The sequence below is a fragment of the Alosa pseudoharengus genome, unplaced genomic scaffold, assembly GCF_046254945.1.
Source record: "Alosa pseudoharengus isolate Yale_2024_CS ecotype anadromous, Long Island Sound unplaced genomic scaffold, YU_APseudo_1.1 YU_APseudo_1.1_scf_1, whole genome shotgun sequence".
Taxonomy (NCBI): Eukaryota; Metazoa; Chordata; class Actinopteri; order Clupeiformes; family Clupeidae; genus Alosa; species Alosa pseudoharengus.
The window spans coordinates 48820877-48840994 of record NW_027468564.1 but is presented as its reverse complement, the minus strand read 5'-3'; the positions used below and the strand labels follow the sequence as shown (position 1 = coordinate 48840994).

At 41.1% G+C, this 20118-nt stretch overlaps 1 protein-coding gene across 1 annotated transcript; it reads right to left on the bottom strand.

Annotated features, from left to right (window-relative positions):
• Positions 1–1185: 1185 nt before the first annotated feature.
• scrn2 (secernin 2) lies at positions 1186–13621 on the bottom strand. The gene is made up of 9 exons (XM_076291032.1): positions 13555–13621; positions 12305–12467; positions 11174–11355; positions 10562–10761; positions 7025–7240; positions 6437–6602; positions 3920–4100; positions 3430–3592; positions 1186–1349 (listed from the first exon to the last, which is right to left on the bottom strand). The coding sequence occupies exons 2-8, from the start codon at positions 12464–12466 to the stop codon at positions 3440–3442; spliced, it is 1260 nt and encodes a 419-aa protein (XP_076147147.1). The 5' UTR covers position 12467; positions 13555–13621; the 3' UTR covers positions 1186–1349; positions 3430–3439.
• Between the last annotated feature and the right edge of the window lie 6497 nt (positions 13622–20118).

The following is a 20118-nucleotide window of genomic DNA, read 5'->3' as shown; positions in this document are numbered from 1 at the left end:
GTCACTTCACTGACAATTAAAGGTAGGCTACTGTATAAAAGCTCATATAGTGTATATATAATAATGTATATGTGAGTGGCCACACTGGGAAAAATATACTCACAATCAGCTTATGTGAGAACAGCCATGTTCAATTAAGCTCACAGTATTTTAGTGACTGCTATTGCTGAAGCATCAGCCCTGGTGTGAAGCCCTCCTCGTGTGAAGACACAAAGTAAAGACAAGCGAGTTTACCTGTGCAAGTTCACAGAGCAAAGGGAACCGACAAAGGCAACCAGTCCTATTGCCTGTCACACCTTAATGGAAAAAAATTACAGATACCTCAATAAACGGCAATGATATCAATATATATTGTGTGTTTGAATCCCCTTCCTTGTAGCATTCCTTTCTGCATTACACAGTGGAGAGAAGTTCACCTGTTCTACATAACAATTATATTTCCTTTTATTCAATAATTTATATTATTAGCAGCAAACTTGAGGTTACTTTGAGGTTCACATACTGAAACTTGAGGTTTAAGATATTTATATTTACTTATTGTAGGTTTCTCACATAATGGAACTTCAAGATACATAGTTCCTGCTTTCAATCCTTTTTCACCTAACAAAACTTATATTTGTTGAAATGACATATTTAAAAATGGCTGCCATGGGCCCCAGGTGTCAAATCCAAGGGGCCTACAATTCTAAATGTGATCAGACCCCTTTTGTGATTTTTTATACCAAATTGTAATGTTTTTATCATAGTGATCCATTTTTGTGCTTAACTGCCCCACTAATTTAATTATTAGTTGGTGACTGTCAGTTGGTTAGCTGTCAGACAAATTTCTTTGCATGTTTATGATAATACTGTGGCCTAAATTGGAATCACAAGTGAAATCTGTGATAACCATCTCACTGACAAAGAAGCACACAAAGTTGACTACACAAACACAATTTTTTGGTAGCCAGACCTTAAACTTTATTATTCATATCAACAGGACTCACAAAAGGGACTTGTTTTCTTCTGAGCCGATCCTCACTTGCAGCAACAACAAGCAGCAACTTTACAAATAGCATCACACAGATCTACATCCGCACACCTCTGGCAGACTATGACAAAACACACTCTCACTAATGTAGTGCACTGATGAACTGGCATCTCCTCCTCAACCCCCCCCCCCCCCCGCCCCCAACACCCAACCCTTTTGCATGGTAACCACACATGACTACGGACAGTCGGCGATAATGAATGCATGGCATTGTGACACTATTACGAGCTAGGGAAATGGAAGAGACAGGAATGCTCATTCAGGGGTCACGGACCTTAGGGCTCAGGGATCAGCAGGTTCTCATGTCCTCGTCATGGAGCTGGGAAAGGTCAAAAGGTCAGGAGAGCATCATCAGATAGCAGTTTAAACTTTTCAAAAATTCTGGTTAACTGGCCATCATGTCACAGTTACATCATCATTTGTGCATTCCCTTGTTATATATGTATCTATGTATGTATGTGTATGTATGTGTTTGTATGTACTGTGTATGTGTATGTATGTATGTATGTATGTGTGTGTGTGTGTGTATGTATGTTTGTAATGTATTTTACATTATTACTAATGTCATTCGAATGTCTTTCATATGTCCTTCGTTGGTAAGAGTGATCTGGAGCACTCTTAGAACTCTCTTGACTGCACCTTAGCAATGTTTCGGCTCTCGACGCTAGTCACGCTAGTCATCTAGAAATCTCTGTTGCGCATACAACTCATCTGGTATATTGCTGTTTTGGTTCGCCAATGGTTTTATGTAAGTAGGCTAATTAAGAAAATACTTTCTGGAAATGTTTTTATACAAATAATAAAATGTGCACGCATTTGAAAATGATAACATTTATGTTTATGTTTCTTTTATGTTTAATGTTAACTAACGGCACAAAACACTGAATTAAATGAGGCTGCTGGTCAATCAGCTGTGATTAAAAAAACAATGAAATACTATTATTCAAATAAGTTATTCATATGGAGTGATGAAGGATAACGTAGGCCTAATAGCTTGTCATGCCGACAGATTGTGGATTGCTTCCCCCTACAGACCTTGTGAAAACGTTGTTAATTAACTGTAGATCATTTCATTTCTACTTTTTATTATCATATTCATTTAATAACTTCACCCATGTTGAAGTAGCATGAATGTTAGGCCTACCGGCGGCGATATCTGAGCAATGTTTCTTTTGTGCAATGAACGCACTGCCTTTCATAGCACTGTCATGCCTCCACATGAAGTGAAAAATCGATTTCTGAGCAATCAATGTCAACCAATTCAGCACCTTCAGGGTGGACAGTGCCTTGTACGTCGAAGGTAAGGAGCTTTTTGTAAGAAGACTCTGAAGGGACAGTTTGGGAACCAAGACTATAAAGGTAAACAACTTTGGTAAGGTTTACCTTTGGAGTCTTCATAGCTCGCTAAGAGTGAACGTTATCGGAAAACCGTTTTTTCCCTATCTGACAATGAATGGCATGATCTGGCAACAAACTGCAGAACCGTTTGTAAGTAAGACTACTGAAAACGTATACAGTAAATACAAACAATCCTGTCCGATCTCCTACAATCTCCCACATACAGCACTGTGTTACTTTTTTCTGCTGAAATTTATATAAACTGCATCCTTTTGCATTTTCAATTCTAGAGTAAACTGATATATCGATAATATGGCTAAGTATTTTGAATCTTGTTCTTCGACAAAGGCACAAGGAGCTGCCATTCTGATGGCTTAGACATAATGATGAGTAAACAGTAAACACTATTGCATTTGAGACCGCACTTTGGCAGGTACTCCACTGTGTGGTGCAGTTTGTTCAAACTGTTTCAAGAAATGCAATTGTGTTGTGCAAACATTACTGATGATTCAAGACATGCACCAAAGCAATTCAGACTGTCATTCATACCTACAGAGTAATGTATTGATATAAACGTCAACTACTGGCTTGTAAGACAATAAGGCCCCTACTATCAAGTCATTCTCTGCTAAGTGTAACCTGACCCTCTCAACAAAAGTGCTGTCTTTTGCCTCCTGTCTAACGAAGACATGTGTCTTTTACCTGTTCCTTCAAAATGTAAAGAAGTGCTTCTTACCTGTCACAAAAAGAGCTATATTGTCTTACAGTGCATAAGGAGCGTCTTACCCATCATGTCATAACACAAGGAGGTATATTTTACATGTCTTATCACACACATAAGGTGTCATTAACATGTCCTGTCTCACATACACACGTATCTTTTTACCTGTCCGGCCTCTCATATACGGAGGTGTCTTTTTACCTGTCCTGTCTCCCACATAAGGAGGTGTCATTTCAACTGTCCTGTCTCTCACATAAGGAGGTGTCTTTTTACCTGTCTTGTCAGACATAAGGAGGTGTCTTTTTACCTGTCCTGTCTCTCACATAAGGTGTCTTTTTACCTGTTCTGTCTCACTGGTAAAACTTCAGCTCTGTGTCGACACAGTCGAAGAAGAGATCTCCCAGCTCCTCGCCGGGAATCTCTCCTCGGAGCATGGCGGCGATGTCAATCAGACACTGAGATTCCAGGTAGCGAAGCGTCTCCATGAGGACCTCTCCAGCTTGCTGCAAAAACACAGAGGCCAGAGTCTGACACACGGGAGCCAAGAGAGTGTTGCCAGCTAAATATTGTGTGTCAAAGCAGGAACACTGAAGAACTCAAACTAGAAGGAGCACTGAAGAAATCAGGTTCATTTTTATGGCTTCGACCTCCAGCTAACCTCTGGCAAGATTTCAAAACACCACTTTTAAGTTTTAGAGATAACCATCTGAAATATTGACGCTCTGAATGTTCCTTTCAAGTGGTCGCGTGCCATCTCACGTGTGATTAAAATGGCCATTTAAGATGTCAGTGTGAGGCTTTCCACGTCCACTATGGATGTTCTCACGCACCGGGTTCTTCTCGATGGTGTGCTGTGCTTCCTGGTGAGCTTTGTACAGATCGTGCTGCCGGTCGACGCGGCTCTGGAACCGCGGCTGTTTCTTGGCTGGGTCGTCGGGGCCGTACTGAGGCGAGACGACCCTGGTGACCGGGATCATCAGCTCCGAGAAGATGAAAGGCTTAAACACGGACCTGTGGGCAGAGGGAGTCGGAAGAGGCACTTGTCAGGATGGTTAGGAGTTATAGGAAAATGACAAAAATAAAGTACAAAGGACATGTGGAATGGTGAGATTTTGTGATGGAGGGTCATCAAGAATTTTGGGCAGAGTTGAAACAAGTAGTCTTACTGGAGTTAGAAGCATAGTTAAAATAATCAAGAAAGCCCAAATGAGGCCCTAATGGCCTTCAGTGATCTCGAGCCTCATCTCTCTAGTTGACCTAAGCCTAAGGACTTGCTGTTTTCATATAGAACATGGGTCGGGAACCTGGGGCTCGCGAGCCACCACTGGCTCTTTTGCTGCAAGGCTGGGGCTCTCGGACGAAATGGGTTTGACGAAAAACAAACAAAAAACAACTTGCAATCAAGGGATAAGCCTAGGCCTAGTAGAAGGCTTAAATAACAGTCAATATTACTTATATTAAAATGGTTGAGGCTTTGTGGCAAATACGTAGGTCTATCTGAGTAGTTTAATTTAACTTTCTACCTCACTTGACTCCGTAACCGTAGCCTTTACAATATTGTTATATTCGCGGCTCATAGCCATGTCAATATCAAACAAAATCACAGATTTCCCTCCATTTCCGTTAACGTTGATGTGTGCACTCATAGGCTAGATAAGAAAAATGTTGAAAAACGTTTAAATCACAAATAAGGAAAACGTTCAAATAACTGAATGATCAGCTAGAAGGAATCGCACGTCAGCTTGCAAGCGAACACAAGGCTGAAATAAGAACGCTTTCATCCGAAGACAAATTGTTTTTGATGAACTGCGCATTACATATCCCGTTACACTGCAACGAGTTAGTAGACCTATCGCTGTGTTAACCATGTTCGGTTCCACTTATGCATGTGAGATATCTTTCTCACATATAAAAAATATAAAGACAAACCTGCGCTCTCGTTTAAATGATGAAACCCTGAATGGTTGCATGAAACTTTACCTCACTGAATATGAGCCAGACTACAATGCCATCAGCAAGTCTACAGTATGCAGCACCAGAAGTCGCATTAATCTCTGGTAGGCCTAATGTTCAATTTCGCCAATGACATGTCAACGATAATTGAGTGTTGTGTTAACTTTGATGTTAGCGTACTTTGCATAGACTACCAAAGGACACTGGGAAAATAGGGGGTGGTGTTTAGCCTTCATGGGAAGCCTAGAAAGGTCTATAGGCTCATTCCCACTTACATACCCAAGTTAAATATCCAAACTTTTTCCTGTAACTGTCTTTATGTGGCTCATCTGAGATTTAAAAAAAAAAATATATGGCTCTCCAAGCAAAAAAGGGTTCCCGACCCCTGACATAGAACATAGTTTGCGATGTCTGCCATATTTCCAGGTTTATATCTGAGTATTCCTAAAGTTATTTTGGTCAATCAGTTATCTGCCACATCCTTATCTATTTGTATTTTGTAATTGGAATGGAATGACTGACCAAAGGCATTGTTGCTGTGAAAGCTTGAAACATGTTCATCCCTTTTTCACCCAGCCCAGGGTTACACTGCAGCAGCAACAACAGCTCCTGTAGAGGCTACCTAACTCTCACATCTCACCAGTGTCCGGTAGTCAGACCTTTGAGTGTCCACCAGTTGCTAATTACAGCCTAGACAACCAGGTGATGGTCCTCTGAAGCCTACAAAGCCTATCAGATTGTCATTTCTGCAGGGGGCAATAAAAAAAGAAAAACATATGCCCCATAACTAGCCATTATGCTAAGCCTCTGTCCCTGAGGGGCAGAACAGACCTGAGGAGTGGAGGGCAATAAAGTTGTAATACACATGAAGGAGCAGCGGAGGTAATAAACCTGAATGCCCAAACTGATGTGTCCCAGGCTCCGTAGATGCTTATCAGCTCCTGAAGCCATGTTTGGAGGATGGAAACGCAGCGTTAATGTGCTGATGCCTCGCACTAGGACTCATGCAAGCTGCTGATAATGTGCACTAGCCAATTAGAGCATGTAGCGCTAGTGGTCTACGGAGCTAATAATTAGGCTGGCAATCGGAATCGGATTGCCAATTTGAACCCCAGATGGTCACTTGATGTTGTGCGTCGTGCCCTCAATTGGACAAGGCACTGCATCTGCATTGTCTAAGTCCACTCAGCTGTAAAATGGGGACCAGCTTCAGCTGGTTACCTGCGATGGACTTGCAATGGACTTCCCTCCTGTCCAGGGGGAATCTACGGCTCTCATCCTCTTAGCACCACAGCAACTGGACGTAAACACCAGCCCCATTAGCCACTGTGGCTAGGAAAGGATTAAGTAACGTTGCAGTAAATGTTCATGTAAAAGATGGTGGGACCCCCTACCTGGAGGGGTCCGGGGTGGCAGTTAAGAAGTGTACGCAGGGGTATGCCGGGTCGCGGGGCAGAATGGACACCATGCTGCCCGTGGTGCAGAAGCCACCGGAGTCCATGCAGATGCCGCTGGGCTTGTCCCTCAGGATGGTCATCATCACCTCAGCCGTGACCGAGCCTGGAGGACACATCGAGGAGGAGGGGGAGGAAGATGGAGAGGAAGAAGAAGAGAAAAGAAGTCCTAAGACAGTTCACACCATTAAACAAAACCTATGCTTTGTAACATATGAAAAGAACAAACATATATGTATAATTTTCATTCCCCGACCACTGTGTGAGGCCCCCTTACCATCTTGTCCTTTAGGCTACATAACTGACAAGAAATGCTTGCTGACTTCTAATGGTTTAACTGGTCACAACACCACCAATCTGTCGTTAGAGACTCACACATTCTGTGCATGCTTGCTTTTACCCCCACTCTCACACAAGTACAGAAAAACATCATTCACGTATACAATCAGAAATATAGAAAAACATCCGTTCGTTGGCAAAGCCTCCCTTGCCTTTGACCCTTTGACCTTTCCTGGCCTCGGAGCTCACCGTCGTGCTGGCGCAGGAGCTCGGTGCCGCCGCGGTAGCGCTGCTTGGCCAGCTCCATGCGTGCGGGCGGGTTGTCGGGGCTGAAGGTGGCATTGAAGCTGAAGGGCTCCTGGCCGTCCCACCACCCCTGTGCCTGGGCCACGGAGCGCAGGTCCGGGTGCTCCAGAGAGATCTCCGTGTCTATCGTCAGCTGGTTGGAGATGTTCTTCACCCCGGCTGCTCACGGACATACAGGCAATACACACACACACACACACACACATTCACATATTAACACATATATCCACATACACACACATACAAAATGCATACCGTACATAAATGGATACATCCACACAGAGGGAAACAAATGCACTCGCATGCACACACAAACGCCTACATACCCCCACAAACAACACAAAGGAGACATGCTAAACAATGGCAATCGGATTCCTGTAACTGCCCAAAGTGCCAAGTTTATTTTCTCTTATGGACAGACTCATAGCGAACCAACTTCACATAACTTACAGTCTTTTAGTACCTTGAGCTTTCACATGAAAGACATTTTAATCTGCCAGCACATGATGGCAGACAGATGATATCCACTTGTGTGTGCATTTCAATGACTTCAACTTTTTTTTTAAAAATGTGGATATTTGTCCAATGGACTCCCAATGGACTACTTTGGTGCTTCAAACTTTAGTATCCGCACATGGACGACGAATGTAGAGCCTTTGGGAGGAGAAGACTACAACACAGGAACGAGGAGCAAACATCAAACGGGGCATGTGACTACATGCAGCAACACATACTCCGGGTGTCTTTGATCTGGTTTAAGTCTGCGCTTTGTGTGAAGTACCTGGATCTGTTAGTCTGCGCATACAAGTGCTGAAATCCAAAAGCCACTGTACTAAAATTGCTTTTTGTTCAAAGCATTGGAGACAAATACTTTCAGTCTCTCTCAGATTTGCAGGATTTTTTTCAGTTGTTCATGTATGTTTTCTATAAGCAGAGTAGAGTAGAGCAGAGCAGAAGTACATTTCTTAAAAAACAAAAACACACCAAAGAATACAACATGGAAAACACCTAATGTCACTCACGAAAAGACATTCATTCAAAGACATCTTTTTATTCTCATATAAACATTCACGTACAGACTGCACAAATTAACGACGACATCCTGTTATGCATAATTTTGCAATTTGAAATAGTTTTTCAGGACAATGTATTTTAGAAATTGTTAATATGTAGGACATGAATATATATGTATATACGACATATGAAAAATGTAGGCTCTGTGGTATTTAGTATATGTATGTAGTATGCTGTGTATTTTTGTTACTATTGAACTATAAACTTTTATAAACCTTTTTTACAAACAAACACACACACACACACACACATATATATATATATATATATATAACATATATATATATATATATATATATATATATATATATATATATATATATATATATATATATATAAACACACAAATACAAATAACCCGAACAATATATATATAATACTGTATATTTAATATTTCATATTTAATCATTTTGTTTACACTGACTCGACATATAGGAAGAAATAATAAAAAAAAACAATGTCTCCATCTAAAGAATCCAAGGAATGAGAAGTATGCCTGAGGAACTACATTTGCAGTATGTGTGCTTATTATTCAATACCGGTACTTCACTGACATCTTCAAAACAAACCTGGTAAAAAACATGCAAGGATGTGATACTGTTTCACCTCATTTCCAACAACAGGCCCTAACTCCCCTCTACCCCAGGGAAAACTATTAGAGTGTGTTCCCAGGCATAACATAACACTGGGGGTGGGCGATATGGACAAAAAATAATATCTCGATATTTTTTGTGATTTTGACGATAACGATAATTAGTCGATATCCTTTAAAAAAATGTTTTGTTAAAGTCTGAGTTACTTTACCGCTAATTATTTATGAATAGCATCATTACAATAATAACCAATAACCTAACCTGTGACTTTTTAACCAAATCAACCAATGCATTGTCACTCTATGACACATTTCCAATTCTGCCCCCACTTGGGTGTGTGGCAATGACATGGTCTAGCCAGCTACATTAGAGAAGATGAATAGGCCTAACAGTTTCCCAAGAGAAAGTCTGAGGCTGAAGTTCCTTTCAAACCTTTACATAGGATTCACTGTAAAACTAAGCAGACCAACAGAGTACATATCAGTTATTTCCTTCTATATTTTGTTTATGAGCACTAGCCTTCCAAGAGGCTACCATTCCAAGTTACAGAATAGAAACTAATGCGTTAGCTTATGGCTAATGTATATGAGAAATCCCATAGAGATGCTAACATTAGCATAATCGGTAAACGTAGATATTTACAGCGAACTTCAGTCCATTTACAAAAGAGTTAGGCCTACTTGAGAATAGTTCTTTGTGTACAACTGACTATTAAAATACTCAAAGGCTAATGTTTCCCCTCCATATAATACCGTGTAGGAAAAAACGTAACTGTCTCATCAATGCTACTTGAATAGATACTTGACAAAAGTAGCCGCATAAAAGTAGGCTACTCTCGCTGCACAAAATAAACATTAGGCGTGCGTGGGACAATGTTGTGACCCACTAGTGATCACGTGACACTTGCTCTGCTGCAGGCTTCTCCCGCATACACCTCCTGAGAATGTAGGCTATGAGTCTTCAATGCGTGATTTCGAGTGTTTTTACCCCATAAGTAATTTAAATACTCGATAATGTCAAATTGCACATCGTTAAAACAACAATCACGATATTATCGCAGACGATATATATCGCCCACCCCTACATAACACCTAGGGTATATCTTCGGAATACCACTGTGGCTTATCCCAGGAAAACAACCTTGTTTGTGATTTAATGGTACAAAGAAGTAATTGTGTGCACATCCCCCCTGGCAGGTGCAGGAAAATTAAACTTGTTTAAGTGAAAAGATGTAATATCTGCAACACTGCTTTAAACTCTCATATTTAATGTAAGAGGATAGGCAACGTTTCGACCCTGCTGGGTCTTCTTCAGGCAAAATCATTAAATATGGGAGTTTAAAGCAGTGTTGCGTACATTACATCTTTTCACTTGTGATTTAATCGTAACCAGAATGTCATATCAGCATACTGTACATGTGTAACCATAAAAAAAACTCCTATTGCACTTGTGATCTGTTATACGACCTTGGAGTTTCCCTGGGAGTCATGGGAAATTCAAATTACTGGACCCAACTATAGAGATAGAAATAGCTACTTTACTTGTGGTATCAAAAAGTAATTTGGCAAGATAATATTTGTTAGATGTTATATGTAACACATGATTAGATAAATTAAAACAGATTTAAACATTTTTTTTCTTTCAAACCTCACAAATGTGTTTGGATATGGTGGAAAGCATAACTTCAGCGTTGCTGAAGTAAACACCCACCCACACACACCACACACACACACACACACACATACACACACACACCACACCCACACCTCCCCACACACACAGCGGCTGTGTTTATCTGAACAGCTGTGCTCACCTGTGACCTGCTGCGCTGCCCAGAGCTTGCCAGCGGTCTCCAGCACCCATGCCTCGGAGCGGTCCACCAGCAGGAAGGTGTTGTGGTAGCTGAAGGGCTCAGGCTCCTCCCTGCAGGGTCCACCCTGGCCATGCTGCTCCAGGAGCCCTGTGATCACGTCCAGCGCTGCCCGGGCACTGCACCCGCGCTCCAGGCCCAGTCTGCCCACAGGCCGGGGGGAGAGGGGGGGGGGGGGGGGGGTTTATAGTGGAGGGGGCACAGAGTCAATAACCATGTATGCATTATTTGAGTGAAACTTGTGCATTATTTGAGTGTAACTTGTTGCTCATGTTACAAAATATTTAAAAATACTATATTATAAATAATATTGAATATTTTGACATTTACATCCTTTTTGGCTTAGTAAAATAAAATTTTTTTTATTTAATCTATTATCTTTTCACACAGAACCTATTCCATACGTGCCGGTAATAAACAGAACATTATGTCAGTTGCCAGACCAATACCACGTGTCCATGGATGGCAGCACAGCCATTTCCTTCCCTTTTAGCAAACTGCTCATAGCAGCAAACCAATCAAACCACAGACGAGCACCCTGCCCAGCCCACTCACCGGACCAGGTCCATGCCCAGGAGAGCCTCTCCGTCTCCCACCGGCTCTTTCGTCCACACGGCCTCGTTACCGATGCAAACGCCGTGCTCGTTGGCCCCCATCTCCGCACCCCACAGCCAGGCGGGTCGACTCAAGACCACGGCATGGGTGTGTTCCGCCTGGGGGATGGAGATATACGTGCACTGCAGAGAATGGAAGAAGAGAGAGAGAGAGAGAGAGACACACACAGGGATAGAGGGAGAGAGAGAGAAAATAAAAGGAGAGAGGCAGAGCGAGAGGGAGAAAGACAGAGAGGCAGGCAGTGAGAGTGAGAGAAAAAACAAGAGGAGAGAGAGAGATTGATAGAGGTCAAGTGAGAGAGAGGAAAACAGAGACAGACAGAGAAAGAGAGAGAGAGAGATTTAGGGCATCCTGTTAACAGTTGCGGAACTCCAAATGATCACTGCTGGCTCCTGGCCAGAGGCCACCTGGACTGATGAGTGGCAAGAGTGGAGCAGTGGAAACAAATACGTGGGAATGTGGGGAACCTGAGGAATCACATCAAAGCCCACTCATGTGCACTGAGAGGGAGAGAAATGAAATGTGTAAATATTTTATTACCTACTTGTTGCTAATAAAAAATATCTTGCTCTGTTAAGGAACCATAGGCCTGTTAAAGTTCTCAGCAAACTGTGGAGTAAGACCAATCTAAATGAATCACTATGGGTGCATTTTTTTCTCATTATAACATAGTTAATACACCATAGGGCATTTATTTATAGAAATGGGTCTATAAAGCAAATGTGAGGCCTACTTTAACAGTGACACCTAAAGGGGACATTTTGTAGAAAATCTCAAGGAATATCCCCACACTGGTTTAGAGTATCACCAGAAGTGACGTTTGGAGCCTCACACTCTTCATCAGACTAGTGTGTGGAGATAGCCTATTCCTTGAGATTTTCTAAGGCAATACTTTTTATCCAGCACCTGTTTTTGGATGTGCGCATGTAACGTTTTTGGATTACAGAGCATTTCTTGAACATATTTGACACAACATAAGGCAATTTTGGCTAAACTGGAACTAAAGCTGTGATTGTAAAAACGGGGTCTGAATGAAAACTACCCCGAGAAGAGAACAGTAGGAAGTATTACCTCCACCGAGGCACCAGGAGGGTGGGAAGCGGCAGGATAGTAAACGACCTCCTGGACCTCGTCTCGGGGACGGTCCGAGTTCTTGCCGAATATCACGTGGTCATCTTGGGAGCCGGGGGGCAGTGATACGAAACAGTCGCATGACCGAGGCGGCTCAGCCATCCTGGGTGAGAGAATAAGTAACTTATTTCAGAATCTATGTTACAGTAGGCTAACATCGACTCTCATTAATGTGAGTCTAACTGATCTACATAGCTCGCATGCAAAAAAACAAAAACAGACTTGAATGACTTTTAATGAACATATAGCCTCCACTTTGGAAAGCTAAACAGCCATTTACTCAGAGTTTCAGTATGCTTTTATATTTTCAATTAAATGTCAAATGGAATAACCAAATGATTCCAGCAATACTCTGTGACAAATGAGACAGCCTACCTGAAATTATTCCATAGGCCTACATTTGACCATGAGGTATTTTCAAAGCTTGTTCTAAATATTCTAAATTTGTTTTATCACAAACAATCCAGTTTGTTTAATTTCCTTACTGTATTTTATCTAGTCTATTTATTGATAAGGTTAAATAAAGAAGACACTGATGAATTGCATCCTGCGCGAGCAGAGCTCGCCTACACGCCCAGCTTCGCAGAGACGAAGTTGCGTGCAGCATACTGCAACCTGCTAGTACCTCCCTAGTTCTATTATCAACACTAGACAGTTTCTGTTGGACACCAAGACGAACTCTCTGTAGTTCAGCAAATGAGTAAGCCCAGGTAAACTGAACGAATGAATTGGCACAAGAAGACGACTGCCACTAGCTAACTCCGGCTACTTTCAAGATGGGTGTTAAAATAGGAATTAACCACAGTTGCACAATGCTCTACTACTACGAGGCTTATCGGTTGGACGTAGCCTAATCTCTTGCAATCCTAATGACACAAGACGAGCACTTCGCGTGTCTTATAATCAGTGACAACACGTATTCTCTCTTGAATTTAGTAAAATACACTATCTCCCTCAAAAGGCTGTGACATTATCCACGCACTTCGGATGAACTCTGCATATATTGACATATCTTGCCAAGACACGGCCTACGATAACGGTCTCTTTTGCTGGGAAGATGACAGGCGGATTGAGCCGTAGGCTACAAGATGTTGTGTTGATAATGCATAAAGTTTGACTGTCAGCACTTCCTGGTGTACACGCGCGCAATCAAATACATATGTAACATTTTAATTCTGCAAAATTGTTACCTTTCTTTCGCTCAGAACCGGACCGCAAGCCTGTACGGAAGCAGGTTGCAGCGGCGACGTCACGTGACTGCACCCAAAGACAACCCAGTGTTCTATTGGTCTTCCCTGATTTAGCTATCTCGTGTAATGTAAAAGGTGTAACGTCCAGTAAAGTAGCCTAGGCTAGGCAACAAGGTGGCAGTCCAGTAAATATAGGCTTGGGTTGCTAGTTTAAAGTAGTCAGGAAAGAGAAAACTCAAGCCTAGTTGCATACAAAGGAAATCTCAGCATAGGTTACTGCCATGACAGGCTTATAGGCTACCAGATATAGGCTAGACATGAAAATAAACTTGGAAACTTGAAATAATTTATTACAAATGTTTCTATTCAAGAACGTTTCTGTTCAAGAGTTTCTTATTAAAAATATCCAGATGTCTAACAACAACAACAACATGCTGGTGTAGCCTATACTAATTGTCTGGGTTACAGCTCCACAGTGATTGCCCCCTGTAAACTGACATGGATTCAATTCAGAAGACCTGTGACCCAACAACTCCCCAAAATAAATGATTACACTAGAAATAGCCTAACTCCACAGACGGAACACAGATTTGTGTATCATACGTTTCTTATCTCTTGTCCTCTTTCTCTCTCATCAATTATCTCATGTCACTCACAACCCCTGCTGATGTAAAACGATTGCCTAGAGTAGCCTATTCACACAAGCTCCATGTCCAGCAGCTACAATAGGGCCTAATGGTGGTAGTGGTACTGTACTGATGTACTGTATGGGTCCCCCACTGTCACTAACACTGACTTTTAAAATCTCTTACCTTGACCCCGACCCCCACTGACACCATACAGTAGCCTAACGCTGCACTACTAAGAGATATGTGATTACATATCTCATTATGATTACATATGATAATATGTCTCTTACACTTTGTTGTCATTTATGGTTGTCTGTCTCATCCTAACATGTTGTCTACTTATTGTGCTATTGTATTGTATGTATTTTAATTATTGTATGCCATGCACCTTGAGACCAAAATCTACTTGCCAATAAACCTGATTCTGATTTTGATGTCATTTATAAAATATTAGTCAGAGTGACCAGAACAGTATAACACTTTGACCACATTTTACTGCTTCTCATAATTAAGTATTTGCACTTTTCAATGCAGGACCTTTATAGACATTATTGGATACAGTGTCCCACATTATAGTATATTGTTTTATACATGAGTAAGGATCTGAATACTTTCTCCATCTTTCACCACTGTGACCTTATCATGTTAGAGTATAGGCCTATATCTGGACTGAAGCCATCAAAACTCATTCAACTCTGACACAATATTAATTGACATGCCTATTTGTGGACAAAAATATATTCAAGAAGGTATTTTGTTATGAACATGAATGAAGGTGAGGTGTATTTTGTGAACCTGTTAAACAGCATTGTTGTGACATGGAGGGCATGCTTTTATGGCCAGTGCTGTTAAATTGACAAACTGTCATACGCGTGTAGTCAGTCAGGAATTATGTTTGGCGTCTGAGCGGAAGCCCGTTAAAATTCAATCACCACCCCGTTTTAATGGCACATTCCTTTGTTCTGAGTCAAGGCACACTGGATGTGTTTTGTATTTCTCTCTTTCCTCTATCTGCCTTGTTCATTTGTTTATCTATCAATCTACAGTATCTATTTATCTATCTATCTATCTATCTATCTATCTATCTATCTATCTCTATTTATTGATCTATCTATCTCTATTTATCTATCTATCTATCTATCTATCTATCTATCAATCTATACCTGTCTACGTACCTATCTATCTATCTATCTATCTATCTATCTATCTATCTATCTATCTATTTATCTATCTATCTCACGTATGTATAAAATTACAATGTAGGTTATGTACATCTTAGAAGAGAACAAAGTATGTCCAAAGCATTGTCGTTATCAAAGATTTATTAAATACGCTAAATCAATACATTTTCACATGTTTATTCAGTCTTCTTTGAAATAAAATGCTCTTTTATATCTTCACTCGACCTATTTCCTCAGTTTTTGTCATGCACCTGCCCAGATCAGTTGCCACCTAAACGGTGACGGTGCCGAGGTGTTGAGTGCTTGTGGAACAGAATGTCAAAGCAACAGAGTAAGAGACAGACACGCAAAGAAAGAAAGGAGAGAGAGAGAGGTTGTGTTTGGAATGTCTGTACACATCAGCGGGCCTGTTTCAGTGTCTCTGTCTGAGGCACAACACAACCTCTATCTCTCTCTCTCTCTCTCTCTCTGTGTCTCTCTCTACCCTTCTTTCTTTCTCTCTGTGTCTGTCTCTTACTTGCTTCCATCTGCTCTTCTCTTTTCATCTCCGCTGCGTTGACAACCCCTCTGCGATTCCGTTTCACCTTAGACAAAACAAAGAAGCCATCTCACGTGCCTACCCCTCACTCATCCCACCCATACAAACAACAGATAAATAAATAAATCAATCAATCAAAACACACATGACAAGAAGCAGACACATGACAGTCAAACCACAAAGGCAGCCCCACCCAAACAACAACACTCTCGCGTCCAAACACACACTGTCTAAACGGACATGTTGTGCGCATAGAGTAAACACGCCCTCGCCAGAGCTCATGCCAGGATACATTTGATTAGTCATGCCTCATGAGGAAAGTGCCTGGCTGCTCAGACTGGCGACGGAGACCACATTTTTACTGAATGAGAGTGGTGTGGCTCAAGAGGAAACCATCTCACAGGTGAGATTGCTGTGTGAAATCTTCGGTGACTCAGTTAATGTGACGGCAATCCATTATTGCAGAGGAAACACACAATTTAGTACGTGCATTGTATAATTATGTACACTTTAGCAGTTCCAGCCTAAACATGACGCCCATTAGTAGTGTGCAGTTGCACTCCTGTGAAGAGGACTGAGACACAAGGCATAATCTCTGGACTAGTGTGTTTCTGTTGCCCTGCCCCAAGTCTGAATCCAGTCAGGGTGAAAGAAATATTCTGTGTCTCACATAATTTGTATGAGTAATGTAACTCATAACTCATATTTAACTCAATAATCCATCACGTCAGTTACACACATAGTTATTCACACCCCAGTCATGGTGAAATAAATCATCTGTGTCTCACCTAACTCATATAACTCATATTATGAGTAATATAACTCATAACTGAGTAATATAACATATATATATATATATATATATATATATATATATATATATATATATATATATATATAACTCATAACACAACATATGTTTGTAGTTTTATTATTATTAATTAATAATCTATCATGTCACAGTAAGCGATGGGCAGTATTTTCGATACATGTATTTACAGTTTTTCTCAGTCGCTTTGGTACATTTCTTGAATCATCCTCGACATTTGCAAAACAGTGAGTGCATTTCTCAAAACAATTTGTACAAATAGCAAAACACCATGGATTACCTGCAAAAGACAGTCTCTTGCTTAAAATCCTTAGTTCATCTTTCAAAAGTAAATATCTGTGTCAATGAACATGTCAGTGCCATCAGAATGACAAAGTCCTAGTGTCATTGTGTACGGATAACACAGTCAAATTGCTTAGTCACGCTGTCAATATTACAGTGTACTCTGGAGGGATGTTCTGATGTAAACTATGGCTAAAGTTTTGATGACAATTATTTTAATTGTAAGTTACACCTTAGTATATGTGGGAGTTTGATTGCAAGAGACTGGACAAGATTCCCATTTACACTTTTACTGTTTGTACTGTAATTTGTTGACAAACCATATATGTGCTACAGAAAGGAAAAGACAGCAATGCATAGCACAAAGAAAAAGAAAAAAAAAAGTAGAAATGTGAACATTGCATGGATGTACCAAAGTATTTCCAACTTGTTCAAAGAAATGAGAAACTGCTTTTTTGATGTGTTTTTGACAAGTGACACAATGATGTGAGGATTGAACAGGTAGTTTTCAGAATTTCAATTCTGATCTGGAAAGCGACTGAGAAAAACTGTAAAATACATATTTCAAATACAAAATAGTATTTTATAATTTGTGTTTTACTGGGTTAAAGAAAATTACATCATTACTGTAAAGGTACACTTTGCAAGATTTTCACCTTTATGAAGCCAACTTGATGGTAAACAAACTTGTAATAGGCAAATCGTTCACCATAGCTACAGCATAGACGTAGCGAGTCCCTACCAAGAAAACCAGCCATGCAACTTCCAAGAACAGCGGCCCGCCAAATCTCGCGAGAATCTGAAACATTACCTTGTCAGTAGATATAGCTCTTTGGAAATAGTTTTTGCCCATTGTTAATCCTTCACCTCCACAACAAAAGCATTTGCATTGTGTATAGGGGGGGTAAGTCAGGAGAAGTTTGCTATTTACAATAGCCAAAAATACCTAAACCTGCATGGTGTACCTTTAAAGTGCAAAGCAATAAAGGTAGCCTCTGACTGGTGCTGATTTATTAATTTGCCCAGACTTGATGTGATCAGAATATGAGATTCTGAAAGATGAACCAGTGCAAGATGAGTAACGTGTAGGTTGCTCACACAACATTTCCTCTCACACCAACCTCAAATTTCTTGAGAACTTAAATGTTTCTTGAGAACATTAATCATCCAATCGGAAAAACCGGTTATGTGGTTGCCCTGCAACATTGCTCAAAGCATTGTCCCCAAAGCAACACAATGAAAAACTCATATGTATGCCCTTTGGCGTCAATATATCACAATTCAGTGCTTACACGGTACCCGGTTAGTTAAAAAACAAGGTCATGATTCTTCCTGATATACAACGTTACACAGTGCAATATCAAGCAATCTGGGCATGCTGCATGCATTGACAATATTCCACTTTGTACCACTTGACAAGTTCAGTTGTGACTTTTTTTTTTAAGTATATTTTTTGGGCTTTTATGCCTTTAATGCCATAGGATAGTGAAGAGTGACAGGAAGTAAGTGGGAGAGAGTCTCGGGGTGGGATCCGGAAAGGACCACGGGGCGGGAATCGAACCCGGGTCGCCGGCATATGGTGCAGGTGCCCCAGCCAGCTGTGCCACGGCTGGGGCCCAGTTGTGACTTTTTGAGTCACTCTGATACAGTATTTAGGCTATGAGATGTTACAGGCAGGTCAGCATAGTTGATCTGTTGACTGTTTGTAGGTTTATGGCATATCTTGTAGGCAGAGAAAAGCTGTTGCTCTCAAACATTGTCCACTTATAATCAACAGAGTCAGTGTAGTGATGAAGGACTAGATTAAATAGACAGATATGGAAGGTTTGCAAAGTGGTTGTTATGATCATTTTAAAGATTATAATTAGTATTTTCAAAATACAATATATTTTGTAGTTTATTTTGATACATTAGTGTATTTGATATTTTATTTCAAAATACATTTTGATGTATTTTTGCCCATCCCTGGTCACAGTGGTGGATTACTACAGAGTTATACACATTCTTTTAGACACATAAGTACATAAGGACACAGATTATCAGGTCCAGTTTCATACTCTATGTCCAGCTGTAAACTGCTACAACAAATAGCACTATATGGATTTGACACATCCCTAGTGGTTTGCGCGTATACACACTCTGGACTGATGTGGTTTTGCTGCCCGACCGCACTGTCTCAACCCAGACCAGACCCTCCAGCAGCTTGGGCCGGAAAAGACACACAGTGTTGTGGGCTGGAAACAGCTGGTCAGCAGCCAAGGAACGGAGCGGTAATCTGGGAGGGTGGAGGAGGAGAGACGACAGGATGGCAGGGATCAGTACTCCCCGGCAAAGCCTGGTATTACAGAGGCACAAGGGGGGGGGGGGGGGGAGTGGGCAGCAGCCGTCTGCAGACTGAGCTGCCGAGGCAAAGATCCCCAAGCTCTGTCCCTCACGAGTCCCGTCAATAGTGAATAATAAAGAGGTCGTGGTAGTGTAGTGGCTGAGGAACCGGGCATGTAGTAGCAAAGAAAAGTTGTGGGTTCGATTCACAGCTGCCACCTAGCAAGGCACTTGGCCCTGAGTTCCTCCAGGGGGACTGGCCCTAAAACAAAGTGGTATCTTTAAGTCCATTTGGATGTAAGTGTCAGGTAAATGCATAAATAAATAATAATTATAAACAATGTGTGCTTCTAAACTCCATGTGTGTCAGTAGCTATGACTACTCTCCAGTAGCTCTTTGCTACAGCAGTTGGCTATGCTGACCTTTGCCTCAGTTGTTAAGGAAAGGCAGTAGCCATGACAACATCAAGGATTCTCATTTTTTAGTATATAATACATGTTTTGTTGTGTGGTCTTCATCTATCCAAACTAATGTCACTACTGATACTGTGTATTGTGAGGTTTTAGTTATCGTCTTCAAACATTTCCCCAAAAAGCGTCATGTGAAGTACACGTAATTGTGTCAAAACAATTGTAAATGGTCATCACAGATATCATTGTTAGTGTCAGCATTGTCATCCAAAATTATATTGTAATATCCCATAGTATTGCATAGTCCCACCTCCAAATATTCCCCCAGACCTTCAAAGTCAACAGATTATTGAAGGGGCTATGGGCAAACAA